The sequence below is a fragment of the Xiphias gladius genome, chromosome 6 (genome assembly GCF_016859285.1).
Source record: "Xiphias gladius isolate SHS-SW01 ecotype Sanya breed wild chromosome 6, ASM1685928v1, whole genome shotgun sequence".
Taxonomy (NCBI): domain Eukaryota; kingdom Metazoa; phylum Chordata; class Actinopteri; order Istiophoriformes; family Xiphiidae; genus Xiphias; species Xiphias gladius.
The window spans coordinates 11,266,504-11,285,153 of record NC_053405.1 but is presented as its reverse complement, the minus strand read 5'-3'; the positions used below and the strand labels follow the sequence as shown (position 1 = coordinate 11,285,153).

The window sequence follows — 18,650 nt, the reverse complement described above, 5'->3', positions numbered from 1 at the left end:
AGACGGTGCTCAATCTACTGAGCAACATGGACAATACTTCTCCACCTTCATCCTTTCTGCGTGAATACAGGAGCGTCCTCCACAATAGGCTAGAACCCCCGAGGTGAACCACCAATGGCTACAGGAGACCCTTCTTCCAAGTGGCCATCAGTCTGTACAAATGACACTGATACTGAACACTGCCGTGGATTATTATCATGCACCTCATTCTTAAACCACCGTTTTTTATTCCTGCTACTGGTCTTCATTACATTTTCTACTTGCAGTATGATCATAACTTCATACAGTTCATGCGGTCTTTTCACTCTTTCAGTTTCCATGCATTGATGCATATTTCAATGCTTGGAATTTGTATCATTTTTGACACAGTAACGCAGATGCACCTTTCGGTGCAGTTCATTAATTGCCTGTAATTTGAAACATTGTAACGGTTATACCTCATTAAAACTAAAGGTTAGGGGTTGACAACGTATTGGCTGCCAGGGTGTGGAAAATCCTCCTCCAGCACGACACTTTCATCTTTTTAGCTAGCTATCTTAGGCGCAACTAGAGACCATCCTGCGATGGGATCATACCAGCTGCAATGCCTGCCAACATGTTGGCAAGTCTCCATGAATACTTAGTAGTTATTATGACATTATTACATGAGTACTCAGCACTCATGGGCTGGACCACAACCATCTTTGAACTCGGCCTTCATTTTGATCTAAACTACGCACCTGTAAAGTTAAGTGACTGTATCTTGCACGGTTGTTACACTATCGTGACAAAATCTGTCAGAACAGACAGAAAGACAGACACATAAACACCTGCCGAAGTACTCAAAACCAACTCTGAGGTAGTTCCCGCTACAGTTGCTGTTTCCAGCGCCACATTTTGCCATGATGTCACACACACACACACTCACAAGGTAAAATCAATACCAGCCGGCCTGTGGCAGCTGGTAGAAATTCCCTTTCTGGTGAATAAAGTTCTATCTTATCTTCAAGGCTGGATTACCAACGGCGCAAAGCAACCAACTGCCCGGGGGCCCCAGACCTCCAGAGGCCTCCAAAAGCACAAGGTTCACTACATATCATTTGGGTCTACATAATTTGATTCATCAAAAATTTCATATAAATTTTTTCACAAATCTAGTTTTAAGACCTCAGCTGTTTTATATTTCTTGCTCATTTGTCGTAAAGTTGTGTTTTTATCAAATTGCTTTGATTTTTTTTTCTGTGTGTCAAGTAATTAACGCAAAGAAAACCTGGGGCGAGGTCGTATCATTCCATCATGGGAGAACTGTGAGGCTGCAACCAACAATTATTTTCATGTCAATAAATCTGACAATTACTGATTATTGACATCGAATGATTGTTCAGTGAATAAAATGTTAAAAACCAGTGAGAAATTCCCATCATCACTCTCTATAGCCAAAGTTTACATATTCTAATTGTTTTATTTTTTTCTGACCAACAAAATCAAAAACCCAAAGATATTGAGTTTACCGTCTTAGAAAACTGTGAAAACTAAAAGTTGGTACCAGTGAATTTTTGGCTTTTTTTTTTCTGGGCTCACAAATGACGTAAACAATTAATTATTTGATTCTCAAAATAGTTGTCAATTAATTTTCTGTCAAACGACTGATTGATTAATCAGCTAATCATTTATGCTCCAGAGCACTGATTGGTTTCTGGGTGCATGGGAAAATCATGAAACTGCCTCAGAGCCATAGTTTCAAAGTGGGGGCCAATAGGGGCCCGACAACAAATGTTCGCTCCAGGAACGCCGCGGGCGGTGAATCCATCCATACTTGTCCTGTTTCATTGCAGACTCACCCAGCCACCAACCCTGGGTTACTGGCAAAAGTTGCAGAGGGAAAAGGCAAAATAACAGACACGCTGATCCTGCGTGATGACGACACCACAAGGCCCTGCCGTGGTGCGTAACGTAACATTCCATTGAGAAGAAGAGGGAAAGATGGCGTCCTCTAACAATCCTCGCAAATTTAGCGAAAAAATTGCTTTGCATAATCAGAAACAGGCGGAGGAGACCGCTGCGTTTGAAGAAGTGATGAAAGACTTGAACATCACCAGAGCTGCACGGGTAAGACCCTCAAACCCCCGGCTGTTTACATTTTGTTGCAGCGCTGTTTTTGCAGCTAACGAACGCTGCGGGGATAAATCCAAACGTTTTGATGCTAAAGTAGCTAAAGTTGATTTAATGTTAGCTGCACCGGTGCTACACCACAAAATCATGTTTTCACTCTGCCTGCAAAAAGCACCCTGGCCTATTTCAGGGTACAACGTATGCAGCGTTAACCAGCTTATCTAGCCTGAATAATGTGCACCTGTGCTCTTGTCTGTGGCTGGTGTGAGCAGCTGACATTAGCAAACAAACCGACTGACATGTAAATCACTGCTTGGTAAAATTTTAGGAAAAGTCAGCTGCTACAAACTAAATACGAGCAGTATCTCTGAGAGGGGTCAGATATTACAACCAGTGAACCCCCCCGTTCACAATCTACTACTAGCTTAACGTTACCCGTTACATTAGCTCGGTAGCCTATTAGCTGTTTAACAGTAAGCAAACATCTGGCTTGTGGAAAATAGTCGGCTCTAAAGGACCCACATTTCTGTTTTACTAGGTCTGACAGTTTGGTTTAGTTAGTGTAAATTAATGTTAAGTCAGGGTAACTTTGACAACTTTATCGCAACAATCGTAAACAGTCGAGTTAACCACCAGGGCTGCAACTAACGATTATTATTGTGGTCTGTGTATAAAATGACAGAAAATTTGTAGGGGGAAAGAAAATGTGAAATTGTAATTTCCCATAGCCCAACGCGATGACTTCAAATATCTTGTTTTGTCCGACCAACAGCCCAAAACCAAAAGATACTCAATTTATTATTATGAATGACCGATAACAACATCAAATTCCCATGTTTGTGAAGCTGGAACCAACAAATGTTCGTCATTTTTGCTTGGAAAAAAAAAAAAATTATTCTGTTTTCTGTCAGTTGACTCGTTCCTGCTCGATTGTCGATTAACCGGCTGATCATTATCCCAAGCAGTTGTTTAGTTTAGTGCCGAAACGATTAACTGATTAGTCATTAAGTGAGTGAGTTTGATCATTAATTAATAATTTAAGTCATTTTTCATGCAAAAATGCCAACCATTTTGGCATGGGTTCCAGCTTCTAAAATGTGAGGATTTGCTGTTTTGTTCTGCTTTTATATATTTGTAAATTTAATGTTTTTGGGTTTGAGACTGTTGGTTGGACAAAACAAGCAATTTTAAGACATGACTTTGGGCTCAGATACATTGTGATAAGAATTTTTCACTATTTTCTTCCATTTTATAAACTGAAAAATTGCATTATTAATCAAAACAAATAATCTACAGATTATTTGATAATTAAAATAAGTTAGTTGCAGCACTAGTTTATTCTATGAACTATCAGAAAAAAGTGAAAAATCCCTATTATAATTTACTCCCACAAAAATTGACGTATTGGATTATAGTCCCATAATAATCAGTGAAAAATCATATAAAACAGAGTGACGAAGCAAATTTTTATATTTTAGAAACAAGAGAATTTTTTTTCAACTTGAAAAATAACTGAAATGATTAATCAATTATCAAAATTGTTGCCAAAATTATCAAAATTGTTTTCAGTCAATCAATTAAGTAATCATTTCAGATCAATTTACCACAAAAGAAGGAACATCTCGTTGCCAGGAAACGTTTGGGCTAATTGTTGGACCTATTGCTGGAAATGATGCCCACTTACCAAACGTTGCATTAGTGTAAACCTGAGCTGTGCTGTCATTTACTGCATGGAGAAGAATTTAATTAACTTCTCAAATTTGTGGTCTCTGCCAGATTTCTTTGTGTTGCCATCTAAACATCAATCCATTGCATCTGTTCAGATCAATCTCACTGCAGTTCCTTATTGGTATAGGAGGCCTCCCATCACATTGTTTTGTAATAACATACATGACTTTTGTGACAGATTTTGTATTAAGACGTGTGGCTGATGTAATAGCCAGATGTGTTACATGGAAAGTCTGATTGTAATTACACCAGTTGTCAGTCAGGTGTCACTCACATCAGCTGATGTGATTTATTTGTTTGTTTGTTTGTTTGTTTGTTTTTTATTTTTTATTCTTTTGCTCTGAAAGATATTGTCTGCCTCTTGATTGTTCATGAAACAGCCACATCTGCCTGTCTCATCATGTTTCAACTGTCAGTTAGTTGAGTCATTAATCGTTCATTTCACCACTGTGGACTGGCAGGCATCATTCATTTTAAGCATCACTTTTTTGTGAATCAGATCAGTCATTCACTCATGCTTTCATGCAATTTTACTTTGCACAGTTGCAGTTACAGAAGACCCAGTATTTGCAACTAGGGCAGAATCGTGGACAGTACTATGGAGGCTCACTGCCCAATGTCAATCAGATTGGAAATGGCAACATTGACCTGCCTTTTCAGGTGAGCCCTTAGCCTCTCGGCTGGTAAATCAAAGGTTTGTTCTCGACCAGTGTACCTTTCTTAGCTGTTGGCGATAATATTGGACATAGAAAGACTGCAGTTATCTGTAGTACTGGTGATAGATTGGCTTAAAACAGTGAATTCTTTATAAAGCAGTTTAAGAAAGTTTGCAGGCATATCTTAGGTTATGGCGGCAGTAAAGTGTTCAGCAATGATCTGCTGGTCAAAGCTGCGAGGTCCAACCAGGTTTTATCTTGGTTCAGGAATTAAGGCATACCAGTTCTACCCTGCAGTGTAATTTGGTTCCTAAATTTTAAAGTATATCATTGCTTGTCATGGCTTTTCATCTTTAAATACATTTGCCAACTCGAGCATCAGTACGGGGGGCCCATGGCTTGACTCATTTTGAAATGAACACATTTGCACCATTAATCCTAAAACATTATCCTGAGACGTTACTTTGTTGTTTAAGTAAGTGGTTTTGCTGGCCTCCTTCACGTGGTGTGTTTACTCTAGAACTCGGTGCTGGATACCAGTCGGACAACCAGGCACCACGGGCTGGTAGAGCGTGTTTACCGTGACCGGAACCGCATCACATCCTCACCGCCGGCCACTGTCAGTTGACAAACATGGACGCCAAATATCCTTTGTTTTAAAGGGTGTGGTGATGAGGATGTTTTAACTTTATTTGTGATTGCTATGCTCTGCTTTGAGTCTGCATCTGGAGTCAGCTGTACAGTGGTGTTTACGCCTTAGTCTTGTTTTAGCCTACCTTTGGTAATAGACGCTTGGGTGACTTGAGGATACTTGGGTGTGCAAGTTAAGTTGTTTGATTCAGCCATTTCCAGAGACATAACATTATCTGAGTAGGTTTCAAGTGTGAACCACTTTGTCCGATCCACTCCCCATGTCTAGTGATGCTATCATTTCGTGGGAACCCACAATGATCCCAGACACGAATACAATTCAATTTTATTTCAGCTGTATTATTTTATAGTTGGTATAATAGTTACAGTAAATGAATTGAACTTGAGACGGGATGTAAACTGTGAGGGAGGTTCTTCCAGCTCTGTCTTTTTATTTAAGGTAGAAAGATAGATGAGACTTAATTAGCATAGTTTTAATTTACAGAAGCATGTAATGAGTAATTGCAATTTATTAGACAAATAACACTGGTATTATTTGGTTGACAGGTTGCACTAAACCAAAATAATTTCATACAAAAAGGTTCGTGAGGAACACATAAAAACAAATAATGTTTGAAACCTCAGAGTGAAGCAGTGGGGATTTGTCCGATCCATTTAGAGTGATTTCTCAGCATTATGTGTAGACCTTACACACCATAAAAATCACCAACTGTGGTGAGAGTGAGATACCATCTCAGAGAATTGCAGCGTTCATCAGATTTTGATCAAAGAGTGAAGTTATTTTGAGAGCGTGATATTGAATGATACAATATGGGTTGTTACACTCCTGTTGATCGGATCATTCTTAGAAATATGTTCCACCATTAGATAACAAGAGACAATCCCTTTTCAAAGTAATTGGATCCTAGTAAAACTTGTGTGTATGTATCAGGTGTATTAGGTTGAATCAGCCAAGAGGCATGAAAGTATTGATTAGCTCACATCCATCTTTCATCCCGTCTACTTTATTAGCCTTAACGAAATTCACATTGACAGCTGTCCTTACAGCTCAGTTTACCTCTCCCCACCGCCAGACACGAGCTGGAGAAGGTAAGCCACCTCACCTTGTCTTTTTGCCAAAATGATAAGTGGGGCACAAAACCGGATACAGCTCAATTGCAAAAAATTAAACTACATGACTGTGCATCTGTGTTGATACAAAACTTCCAAACTCAACCAACACGAAGAAGGCCACACACTTACCAAATGATGGTAAACAAGTGTTTGTAACAGTGTCTGATCCTTGATGGGTATGATGCCGTATTGGCAGTCTGCCCCCGTTGGGGATTTGGCAGCGATTTCGCTTACAACTCATCTTTCTAACACATACAGGACAAATTCAGACTCGGCCTTACACCAGAGCACCATGAATCCGAAGCCCCAGGAGGTGTTTGCAGGGGGATCACAGGAGCTGCAGCCTAAACGAGGTAACGGGAGATCCAGTTACAAAGACACAGAGCCTCTTTTATTTATTAATGTGCTGATGCAGGCGGCGAACCATATATGCCACAAGAGGGGTTGATGCCACAAAGAAGTGGATCTAGACTCTTAGTGAAATATTTATGGAGTAAATGGATACTGATCTCTGGCAAATAACTATTTCAGCATGCAGTATAGAATACAGTACTCAGCTACCTGTAGAGAAGTAACATCTCTGAATGAAGCTGACTCGGGAGGATCTAGAGAGGAGGATCCATAATTCACTGATTTATCCATGGATTATGTCTTTTTATGTGTGAGGCTCTGCTATAATAAAGCCAGGATTCGCTGGCATCCACTCAAGTCTGTCTGGTGGTCACCTTGCTATTTTTAGAGACTCGGGAATCTAGTGCACAGCACTATATTCTGCATGACTGGGTGGGATATTGATGACTCATTTCTTGCACTGATTTGAGTTGGTGTGTATTTTGTCACAGCAAGCAACTGTGTCTGTGCTGTTTCACTACTTAGTACTGCTGCTAACAGTGCCTGGGACGGAGAATTCAGAGTCAAATGCAGACAAGGATGCGCAGAAACAGTTGTGGAATGATAAGAAGGTACTGATGGGAGAGGGAAGGGCTACAAGGTGTACACGTGTTATGATACAAGATCTGCAGCTCATAATTACGTTTTCTCCTCAGGATGATGCATCAAAGCCCAACACATGCGATGTCCCAGGAATCAAGTGAGTGGCTTAAGTATATCGTGTTATTGTTCTTTACAGTTAAAACACCACCGGAGTATGGCAGCCGGTCAGTCACACAGCCATAACTAAGTCATGCTGCAAGTTCACTGATACATGATAGCTGGTCTAGGTACACGGGAAACATGCTGGAAAGGCACTAGAACAAGCATGCCGCCAGTCCTGTAGGAAATGTCCCGTATGGTGATATGGCACAACTGATCCTAGTAAAAAGCAGGGCCCTGACCTCTGTGTTGCATTTGTTTTTAGAGGTGGAATTACAATTTAGAAAGCTGTGATTAGTGCTTTTAATATTATTGTAGGAGTCGTCTGTTGTTACTTTTCAGCCCCACTAAAAATGAGAGTTCAATAAATGTCTCTGCAATCTGTTATACAGTTAAAGTCACAAATGGGTTGCTCATGCCGAAATTCAGAGGAATCCGAAAAGTCACACCCAAATTAATTAAGGATAGTTTCATACACAAACTGATACTAAACGACAGCTCTTCATTGTTTTCTACTGCTGTTAAAGGCTTGTTTACATCTGTAATGTTTGTAAACGTGGGCCAACATTCTCAATTCTTATCATTTAACAAGCATAAAATTATTATTTTTATTGGTCAAACTCTACAGTTTTATATTTCATTGATTGGGCCTTTTATTTCCGCGTGTATCTCTTTCTCGTTCATGAGTTTTATTTGTTAAAATGCTATTTTAAATGCCTTTTTTAACCTCAAAGAAAACAATGATAATAACATAATTGGTTCAGAATTGGCCAGATTTAAAGGTATTGAGTTATTGCATGAACTATCAGTGTCTTTAGCTAAAAATATTGGCATCTGTGTTTGTTGTTCAAAGTCTAATGCTCGTAGTCGTGTCCCAGGAAAATCAAAAAGTTTTTCTCATGACTGATGGAACTTGTGTTTGTTAGTATATTCCCATCACCAGACCAGGAATTGAACCCGTCCGTTCTCCCAGCTGCACACAACACCGGCGGTTCGCTGCCTGATCTGACCAACATTCAGTTCCCCCCTCCGCTGTCCACCCCACTGGACCCCGAGGACACGGTGGCCTTCCCCTCCCTAAGCTCATCCAACAGCACAGGCAGCCTGACCACCAACCTCACCCACCTGGGCATCAGCGCTGCCAGCCACGGTAACAAATGTTAATTCATGTTCATTATTTGGGGAGGTTGTGGAATTGAATGTAACAAAGTGAAGGAAAAAAAACTCCTTTATACTTCTCACTTTTGCAACACTTAATCATGTTGTAGCCCAAAAAACATCATTTAGTTTTCAGTTTTAGTTTTAATTTTAAGTGGAACGGGATAGTTTGCAGAATATTTTTGCTTGGAACAGCCACAAAGTAAAAAAGTAGAAGATAAGACTTGGTACTGTAACACTGGTTGTGTTCACATGCATTTAAGTCATTTGATTACACAGTAATCTGTGAAACACAGCTCAAAAATAGGTCAACAATATTCTCCAAATGCCAAAAAGTAACAAGATGCTATTCTACGCTCATGTCTGCCACCTCTAGTGAAGCACATGCAGTGTTGACATGAGTGCCGAGTCTGGATCAGCAGGCTGTTGGCTGCCTTTTCATCATTTCCGATGGCTTGGTCTTTTCTTAGCTGATGATCAGTTTGGCTTAACAGTATCAGTTAGTCACAGCGCCTCATATTTGAATACTCAATTTGGAAAAACCCAAAGAACCATGTAAGAGTTGTACAAAAACACAGGGACTTACTGTATCTATTGGTCACATGGTATTCTGCAGTCAGACTGTTATGCATCCCACACAAAATGTATTTTTTGTTAAAAAAATTCATCATGTTTTTGTTTATTTTGACTATAGCTACAATGATTAGTCGAATGATCGATTAATCAAGCAACTATTTTGATAATTGATTAATCATTGTGAGTCATTTTTTTAAGAATAAACCATTAGTCTCTGGTTCCGGCTTCTCAGCTATGAATATTTAATTCTTTTCTTTGTTATACTTGACAGTAAACTGAATATCTTTGGGCCATTGGTCGGACAAAACAAGTCATTTGAAGATGTCACATTGGGTTTTGGGAAATTATGGTTTTGGTATTTTTCACCATTTTCTAACGTTTTATAGCGCCAACGACTAATTGATTTATCGAGAATAATCGACAGATTAATAATAATGATCATAATAAAAATAATCATTAGTTGTAACCCTAATTTTTACCATAATCTAGCAGCCTTTAGATTTTTCTTTTTTTTCTTTTTTTTTTTTCCCTCTTTTTTTTCCCCCATCTTTGAGGGCACAGACAAAAATTTTCATTATATTTTTGCTTTTGTATTTTTGATGTATTTGTTCAGACATTACTATTGAGCCAAGTTGAAGTTCTTTCCTTGCATGTAGTCATTTGTGTAAGTCTTCTTGTTGAAATTGCTGATTGTTGCTGTTTGTTTTTTGTTTTTAATTTACATCATTTAGTAGGTCATAGACACCGATCGGGTTTACGTGTATATTGTTTTCCTTCCCAGGGATCCCCACCACCTCTCAGCCTGTAACGGCACAGCGCCGGCAACCCCCTGTGGTGCCACTCACCCTCACCTCTGACCTCCATCTCCAACAGTCCCCACAGCAGCTCTCACCCACCCTGTCCTCACCTGTTAACATCACACAGGTAAGGGTCTGCTGGCCTAACTTAAAATTGGTGCCTGGGTGGTGTTTTTATAACAGTGGAATAGTCAAACCCAGAGACAAAGCACTTTGAGTCTAGGAGGGTAAAGAGCTCAAATTACACAAAAATAACGCTCAAGTTATTTAAAAATATAACACACTTAATTGGACTAGCCTAAAGAGAGTCCGTATGTGTCTTTACTTCAGGCCGTGCCAACAGAGTCATTGACCCTGGAGCAGCAGCTCGCCCAGTACCCCCTGTTCAACCAGCTGACAGCTCAGGCCCAGGCTCAGCTGCTCAGTGACCTGCAGAAGCAGCAGCAGGCCCTGCCACAGGGCATCCAGCTCATCACCTTGCCAACGCCGGCGTCCACTGGTACAGCCACTGCCACTGCCAGCAGCCCTTCCCCAGACAGCCAGAGCCAGACAACCGCCAGCATCAGCATCAGCTCGGTAAGAAGCAAGGGCGTCTAGTCAGAAAGCGGGAGCAGAAATAACAAACAGTTAGCCTGATAAAATGACTGGAACCATTTCGCTTATTCTTAAGCCTCTATTCATTTTGTCACTCTATTGCTCTACCCAGAATAGATTCCAGTAAATATCTTCACATCCTTTTTAGGCTACTGGGCTTTGACATTAATTTGTCAGTTTTTTAGAATAACTCACCTTAGGAGAAACACATCTTTACTCTTGACTATCAGATAATTTTATTAATTGTGTGATGTTCAGGAAGATGCTTGCACATCCTTTAAAGCTGAGAGATTCTTCTCACCATTTGGCACTTAACATTTTCTATAATTTTCTATAAAAAGCAACTATTTTGATTATTGAGTAATCATTGGTCTCTGGTTCCTGCTTCTCAAATATGAGTATTTAATTGTTTTCTTTGTTATACTTGACAGTAAACTGAATATCTTTGGGCCATTGGTTGGACAGAACAAGTTGGACAAAACAAGTCATTTGAAGACGTCACATTGGGTTTTGGGAAATTGTGATTTTGGCATTTTTCACCATTTTCTAACGTTTTATAGACCCAACGACTAATTGATTTATCAATAGAATAATCGACAGATCAATGATAATAACAATCATAATAAAAATAATCATTAGATGCAACCCTAATTTTTACCATAATCTAGCAGCCTTTAGATAGCACGGACAAAAATTTTTATTTTATTTTTGCTTTTGTATTTTTGATGTATTTGTTCAGAAATTAGTATTGAGCCTAGTTGAAGCTCTTTCCTTGCATGTAGTCATTTGTGTCAGTCTTCTTGTTGAAATTGCTGATTCTTCTCACCATTTGGCACTCAACATTTTCTATAGTTTTCTCAGCTTTTGTGTAGGTTAAGGCATTTTTGGATGTAGTTGGTTGAATTTGTGTGTAATGTTAAAGCAAGAAATTGGCTGATATAAGCTTATAAGAAACACAAATACGCCTTAGACCACTCTCTATAACACAGAAGTCACTTTAACTGGACTATTTTACTAGAGTAGGATCAACAGATGTTAGTATTCTGCAGTCACATTTTCCAGAAGTGTAGACAAACTGGCCAGCCACAGAGTTGTCCCACAGTTTATCTGGTGGTTATTGGTACCATTTCCCACCTACATGTATGCACACTACACATACTGAGCAGATCCTTGGCTGATAACCTCTCACAGAGATTTGTGTGTGACAGGCATGAAGCTTAGTGCTAGCTAACCCTCTTCCCTCCAACAGTACCGCAATCAGAGTGGCTCACCAGCCACTCAGTCTCCAACCTCCCCAGTCTCCAATCAAGGCTTCTCCCCCGGCGGTTCGCCTCAAGTAAGGGCCCACCCACCGAGCTAGCTGCTGTTTGGGGAAGGGCTTTGCGCCTGGGGGAGAGCTAATTGTAGATGAGTTAGGCTGCTTTTCATTCTTTGTATCAGCAGTTAACCACTCATGGTGTCAGTAGCTCCATAACTCATTTCTTCATCACCACTGTTAATGTTCACTGTGTGCATGACAACATGGCGATAGTTTGTTGATGGAGGCCCTGACCATTTGTTACTGTCAGTATGTAACAAAATTCACAGATTTAAGTTTGAGCTACACATGATTGAAACTATGTTCTGTTGTGGTGAGCTGCAGTGTCAAGAGAAGAGGTCTTAGATTGTTGTGAATAGACTTGTGATGATTAAGACGCGATTACTATTTCTACAGGTGAATTATGAAGTACTGTATTGACCTGAATATAGGACGACTGTGATACTCATCCTGTAGTGAAAGCTTTCCTGAGATAGCATTAATCTAAGGTGAAGAGAGTCATCATCAATGAAGCCTTTTCTCTTGTATGAGTGAAACATGAAATACAGTAATACATAAAACCCGCATTTGTGTACGTTGCCTATCAGCCACAAACTCAAACTTTCAGCCGTTAAAATCAGTTTCTCTGACAGCAAGCATTTTTCAGTCTTCAGTCTTTTTGAGCTCATCTTCTCTGACAGCTGTAAATCTTGGCTGTTTGACAGATTTTCTCCCTGGCTCATTTCCGCAGTAACGACACTAGGAGATGACAAGAACCCACTGTCATTCATGATGTTTCTATTTGCTGCGTGGTGGGAAAACGCATCACTCGAGCCTTCAGAAACTCCTGCAGGTTAACCCGGACCAATGAAACACATTTACTGTCTAACCCTAAAAGTTTCACTATAAACGGACTAGAAAACATTCACTAGCCCAGGCTACGAACAACCCATAATGCAACACTGTAGAAGATCATGTTAAAGTCGTACTCTCTCCATTCAAAAAAAATATCTAATGTTATGACCATTTAATTGTCTAGTCTTTGAATATAAGACAACTCCCTCTTCTTCAAACCTAATGTCCAGAAAAAATATCTTCTTACATTTGGGGCAATATGGTATATTAGCTGTTTTTGGTTTAAATACATTTTGTAACAAATTTCTTTCGAGTTCTTACCCACAGCCTTATTTCAGAGTCACTCTCCCTTGAATTTAGGGTCACTTGAGCACTACTCTGTGCCTCACTTTACAGCTGTTATTTACATAAACACAAACACCTGACTGCCTCCTCTTGGGAAGGGTCATTAGAGCTCTATTCCATCTTCAGTAAATCATTTGGTGGAAAGGAAAAGACAGCTGCATGCATATTAATAATACACTTTGTGTTAAGTGTTTTTCAAGGTGCAAGGCAACGAAATGGCTAAAAGGTACATCAAGAAAAAGCAACTGCTCTGTCAAAAGCTGAAAGATGTCAGAAAAAAATGAAAATAACAGGTATTTTAGTTAATGTGAGAAATAGCGGACTTGGGAATATGAGGAGGAAGGACTCAAAATGGGAGGGAGTACATTTTTAGAAGTAAAGATCAAATCTAAACCAACTAAATTCTGGGCTTTCACACGCTGATTAATGTCCTCAGGTCACCTCGATAGCATCGGTAACTAAACGGCTAATGTTGGAAATGGTTAGACTGGGACTCCACCACTAAAAGAAAGCCAGTCACACAGTGTTGACTATGTGTTCAGTGGCTTTTTTCCTCACTGTAAGATTATTTTAAAGGGAAAACCTGGTATTTGTCTACCTGGCAGTGTTCTCATATTTCACTCACATCGTTCATTGTAGAGATGTGGGACGTAAGGGCTCCGGCAAGTATGCCACTGAGTGAGGCAAAGAGCCCCTACAGCTTTCCAAAAAAAAAAACTTAATTTCTACGGAAATCATCTCAAATTTTTGTTTTTTAGTCCAAGTAAAGTAAAGTAAACGTAGAAAGTAAGTCCGTAGAATGCCTGCAGAATATAGTGGAGCCACAAGTTGACTGCGAAGTGGATGGAAATGTTTACGATGATTTCTTTTAAAAAGATGTTTTTGCTGTTGGGTCATTCTGCTCCTTGCTCTCATCGACCTGGTTCTTGTTGGACTCCATGGTTCCCAAATCTCTACAGCAGATCATGAACTAAAATATGAGAATGACCCGTTGGTTCACAGACACCAGAATTTCCCTTTAACAAGCTGATTTGTGTTTGTGTCATCATGAACGGGGCTGCCGCGGTCAATGCATCACTGCACTGTTTTGTGTCCCGTCCACAGAGATGGGACGCACAACCCCACTCAGTGTGTGCCCTCCACAGGGACGTGACAACCACCCACGCCATGTTCATACTTCCATTCCATGTCTTAGTGTTTGGGGTTTTTTTTTTTTTTTGGTCATATTAAAATTATTAGGTGTGTGGTAAATTTGCATAATAAACAAATCATTAAAGAAACGGAAAGAAACCTTTATTTCAAGCGTTTCATTCACCTCCTCTTTTTGTCTCTCAACCACGACAGCTCTAGTCATGAAAACCATTTGCTTTGGTCACTGCCTAGTCTGAAAGTTGTGTTACTTTGTGTTTTGCTTGTGTTTACCTGCTCTTACATTGCTGAATTCTCTGCTCGTGGGCCCAGATAAACTGCCCTCCAGCTAATTTTGCTTTTTTTTGCGTGTGTTTTAATTGTAACTGCTTTCGTGCCAGTTGTTCTGAATTGTGCTGCCTACTTCTCTTCCTCCAGCACATCCCGGTGGTGGGCAGTATATTTGGCGATTCCTTCTATGATCAGCAGTTGGCATCGAGGCAGACCAATGCCCTTTCGCACCAGGTGACACAGAACGCACAAACAATAAGCAGCAGTGACAGACGCTTTTCTTCAGATAGTCCCTGACTTCACGCCACATTAAAATTTTCTGGTTTCTAGCTGGAGCAGTTCAACATGATCGAGAACCCCATCAGCTCCACCAGCCTTTACAACCAATGCTCCACCCTCAACTACACACAGGCGGCCATGATGGGCCTCACTGGCAGCAGCCTACAGGACTCCCAGCAGCTCGGTTACAGTAACCACAGCAACATCCCGAACATCATCCTAACAGGTAGCCTCGGCAGCCAGTCCAGTGTGTTGTGTTTGTTGATCCATTGGACCTATTTTTAATGTTGTTGCCGTGGTTAAGAGATCTCAACAATTACTTTGGAAAGTGCAATGTCATCATTATGACGGAATTGCAGAACGATACAAAAAGAAAATCCAGGTTGTAATAAACTTTAGTTTTCCTTAAATGTTTGATGCTGCAACAGCACAAATATGCAGTAACAATATCTTTCCAAGCATGTCATATGGTGGCATTTAATAATTCTTTCAACCGAAAATAATATTAAATCATGAAGATATTTATGGCCATTGTTGTCTAAATGTGTTGTCAAAAATTATCAACATAACCAGTATACCATGCTAAGAACTCATTTCTAGTTTTTGTTGCTAGTTAAAAAAACGAAGATACTTGTTTAAATTTAGTTTAAACATGTGTAAAAATCTTCACATAATACTTGTCAATCCTGCCCCGTCTTTCTCAGATGTCAGCACCACTGTCTCTGTCTAATGTCTCATATCTCAGTCACAGGTGAGTCTCCTCCGAGCCTCTCCAAAGAGCTGACCAACTCTCTGGCCGGTGTTGGTGATGTCAGCTTCGACGCAGACTCTCAGTTTCCTCTAGATGAGCTGAAGATCGACCCGCTCACCCTTGATGGACTGCACATGCTCAATGACCCTGACATGGTGCTCGCCGACCCCGCCACCGAGGACACGTTCAGGATGGACAGGCTGTAATGTTGGAGGCTGACTGTGGCCAAGAACAAGAAGAGGGGAGAAAAAAAACACACTAACTTGTGAATGGAGAGAAACAAAGGGCAGGATGAACCCTCTCCCTTGTTGCATGGCTGTCCAGCTGTCCGACCTCGCCCTTGACTCCACGAAGCCCTTGGAAATGATGTGCCACCAACAGACAACAGGGAAAAAGACATCCAGTGGCTTGCCAGGGAATGGCCTCGCTGTCGTTTTGAATGAGATTGGTCGCTCAGCGCTTTCGCTAGCCTGCTGTGTTTACAGTGTACCATTACATGCCACATATATTCCAAAAATGCACATTTGACAGTTTTTGGTTTTTTTTTGTTTGTTTGTTTTTTTCATATCCACTTAAATCTTTGTTTTTGTTTATATTTGCTCGTAGCAGGAAGCTGCTAGGACATTGGGCTAAACCGCTTCCGTTATAACGGCTGTGTTCTAAAACAAAAAAGAAAAAAACTACAGTCTGTTTGCTTGTACCCAACAATCAAAAGAATCGGTTTTCCCATCATGCCGTAACGGCTTTCTATTTCACACTCAAAGCTTTAATTTCGACAACCAAATGTTATTTTCATCATGTACTGTATGTTTTGGTGCTTTATGTATTTATTTGTTCTATTTATTTATTTGGTTAAATATTTTATATTCCATTTCATAATTTAAATTTGATGCCAAAATGCTCTCTGTAGGCATAGTGTAAAATTGCACTGATGTAATTTGTGTCTATTTATTAATTACTAACATATTTATATATGTGTTTGTTAAGCTACTTGGTTAATGAAGGAGTGCAAAACCTCCCCATAGTTGCTCTTTGGTATTTGATGTGCCATTCTCTAATATGGGACGTGGTAGACGTTGCCATGCTGCAGCCCAACGGTCGAATCAAAATGTCACAGTTTCCAGAAATGGGTTGGTTTTACGCCACTTGAATTAATTTTTTCTGAGAAAATCATCAGGTATTTCTATTTAACTAGAAAGCAAGAGAAACGTGTCCAAATTCATTTTCTGCCAGTGAAAAGCCAATACACATCCAGACTGAAGCTGTCTGTTTTTAAACCAGAGAACACTAAAATCTTAAAATCTTTTTAAGTCGTCACTGTGAAATCACCTGATTTTGCCTTACATGAGTATTTTACTGTTCTACTTAAGTGTCTAATGTGACAACGTATTTTCGTAACTTATTGTAACATTTTCTTGTATTTGAGAGGAACTTAACTTTTGATCAGTGATACTTGTGGTTATGTTGTGTAAGGTTTGACAAATCAATGTACTGTATTTTGTAGCGGTACAGTTTATAGCCAAATTGTTGATGTTTTTTAAAGTGGGACAAAAAAACAAAACTGAAAAAATTCAAAGGTTGGGTCTCAAGTAATTGAGAAGTAGTGCAATTATGGGGAGGCTTTTTGCTTCTTGACAGGGAAGCTCTAATAAAAACGCTACTGACCTTTGCCACAGGGGTCATAAGTAACAAAAGTACCATACAGCGTGTAGGGATTTTAATGGTCAATTGTAGGATATTTTACAGTTTCAAAGCCTTAAAATGGTTGTATCCATAAGGTGCAGAGATGATGAATATAAGGATATTTTTATTATAGTTAGTAAACTGAAGTACATCAAAGCTATTTAAAGGTTACGTTTAAGAAAGAATATGAGTGTATTTATATATTTAAAGTATTTTATGCAATTTTTCGCCAGCACCGAGATCGGCCCCGTTCCATTCAGTGTTGTAAACAACTAAAATGGTCACAAAAACAATCAGGGATGTAGTAGAGTCTAAAATTGTTTACACCACCTTCTCAACTGAAAAGAGTTCAGACAGGTTGCATCTGAAAAATGTATACACTGATATCATCTCTAACTACATCCATGGCACAGTCTCTTTTGCCTAAATGTGTCAAACAAATTGTGTGAAAGTCAAAAATTCACTTCAGATTTCAGTCCGTTTCAGCCTTTTGTCAGAGTTTCCCTGAGAGCTTTGTGTAGGTCTGTGGGATCATGGTTGGTATATTGTAATGTTTGTGTACAGACGTGCTAATCATTTACTCACCTAAAGCGCTGTTTGCAAGAGTTCCCAACCCCACCTTCCGGAAAAGGAATCACGTTTGGTTTACTGCACACCTCTACAGTTGCGCAGTTTGTTTCAGTTGAAGTGTTTGTCTGCTGTAATTTTCCATCAAAGGTTTTGTTTCCCTTCAACAGATCTGTGATTCCTATGCAAATAAGACAAAAAATGACCCTTAAAGGAAGAATCCACCTCCTGATGTTTTGTTGTTTAACACATTCCAGGAGTTAAGCTGGATTTATACTTCTGAAGTGGTGTCGTAATGGAGACAGAGGCTTTGTACCTCCTCGAGAATGTATCTACACATTGGAGCTGCAGCTAAAAACATAAATCGGTCAGCTTGGCCTGCTTGCATTCTCTTTGACATGTTGCAAGTGCTGGTAGAAATTGTTGATAGTGCGGTCAGCATGGAGAAATTCAGTTCAGGAGGTTCATTAGTCTCCTCGAAATCACTCGAAAAATTTATATTGTGATCTAAAGAAGCCATTTCTAACTTTCTCTCTGCCATTATTGCGCAGCATTATGGAGCCCGAAAGATGGTATTTTGTAATCTTTTTGTTTTATCTAAATTATTCGTTGTGCAAACATCTTGTCCAGACACGATAAAGACAAGGATTTCAAGGGCTCTGTAGACTGTCACAAAATAACTGAAAAAGTGGAAATGATGACTTTCACTAAGCGATGAATGCACAGCTCAGTTATCAACTCTTTTTCAGCTGCTGGACAAATTATTTTATTTTGAAATTAAGCTGCATCTCCTTTGTAGGTCTAAATTGGAAAATGAAAGGAATGACGTAGACTTGATGAGTTGGAGTATACAGTGTAATGAGTGCAGGACATGGAGTGTTGCAGTGGTGCTATGACAATCAACGAGTGAAATCGTATGCTGAACTACAAATTGATTACAATGCCAGAGAAGCATAAATCCAGTTTTACTTTGAAATTAAGTGTCTTTTTCTTTTTAA

General features: G+C 39.7%; 1 protein-coding gene across 1 annotated transcript; it reads left to right on the top strand.

Annotated features, from left to right (window-relative positions):
* Positions 1 to 1,739: 1,739 nt before the first annotated feature.
* Positions 1,740 to 18,171, top strand: crtc1b (CREB regulated transcription coactivator 1b). The gene is given in 15 exon segments (XM_040128040.1): positions 1,740 to 2,088; positions 4,363 to 4,479; positions 4,996 to 5,075; positions 5,077 to 5,119; positions 6,154 to 6,215; positions 6,498 to 6,592; positions 7,116 to 7,201; positions 7,286 to 7,329; positions 8,258 to 8,481; positions 9,847 to 9,989; positions 10,193 to 10,438; positions 11,706 to 11,792; positions 14,520 to 14,606; positions 14,703 to 14,877; positions 15,397 to 18,171. Coding segments are annotated over 15 exon segments (1,827 nt in total). The 5' UTR covers positions 1,740 to 1,962; the 3' UTR covers positions 15,609 to 18,171.
* Positions 18,172 to 18,650: the final 479 nt, after the last annotated feature.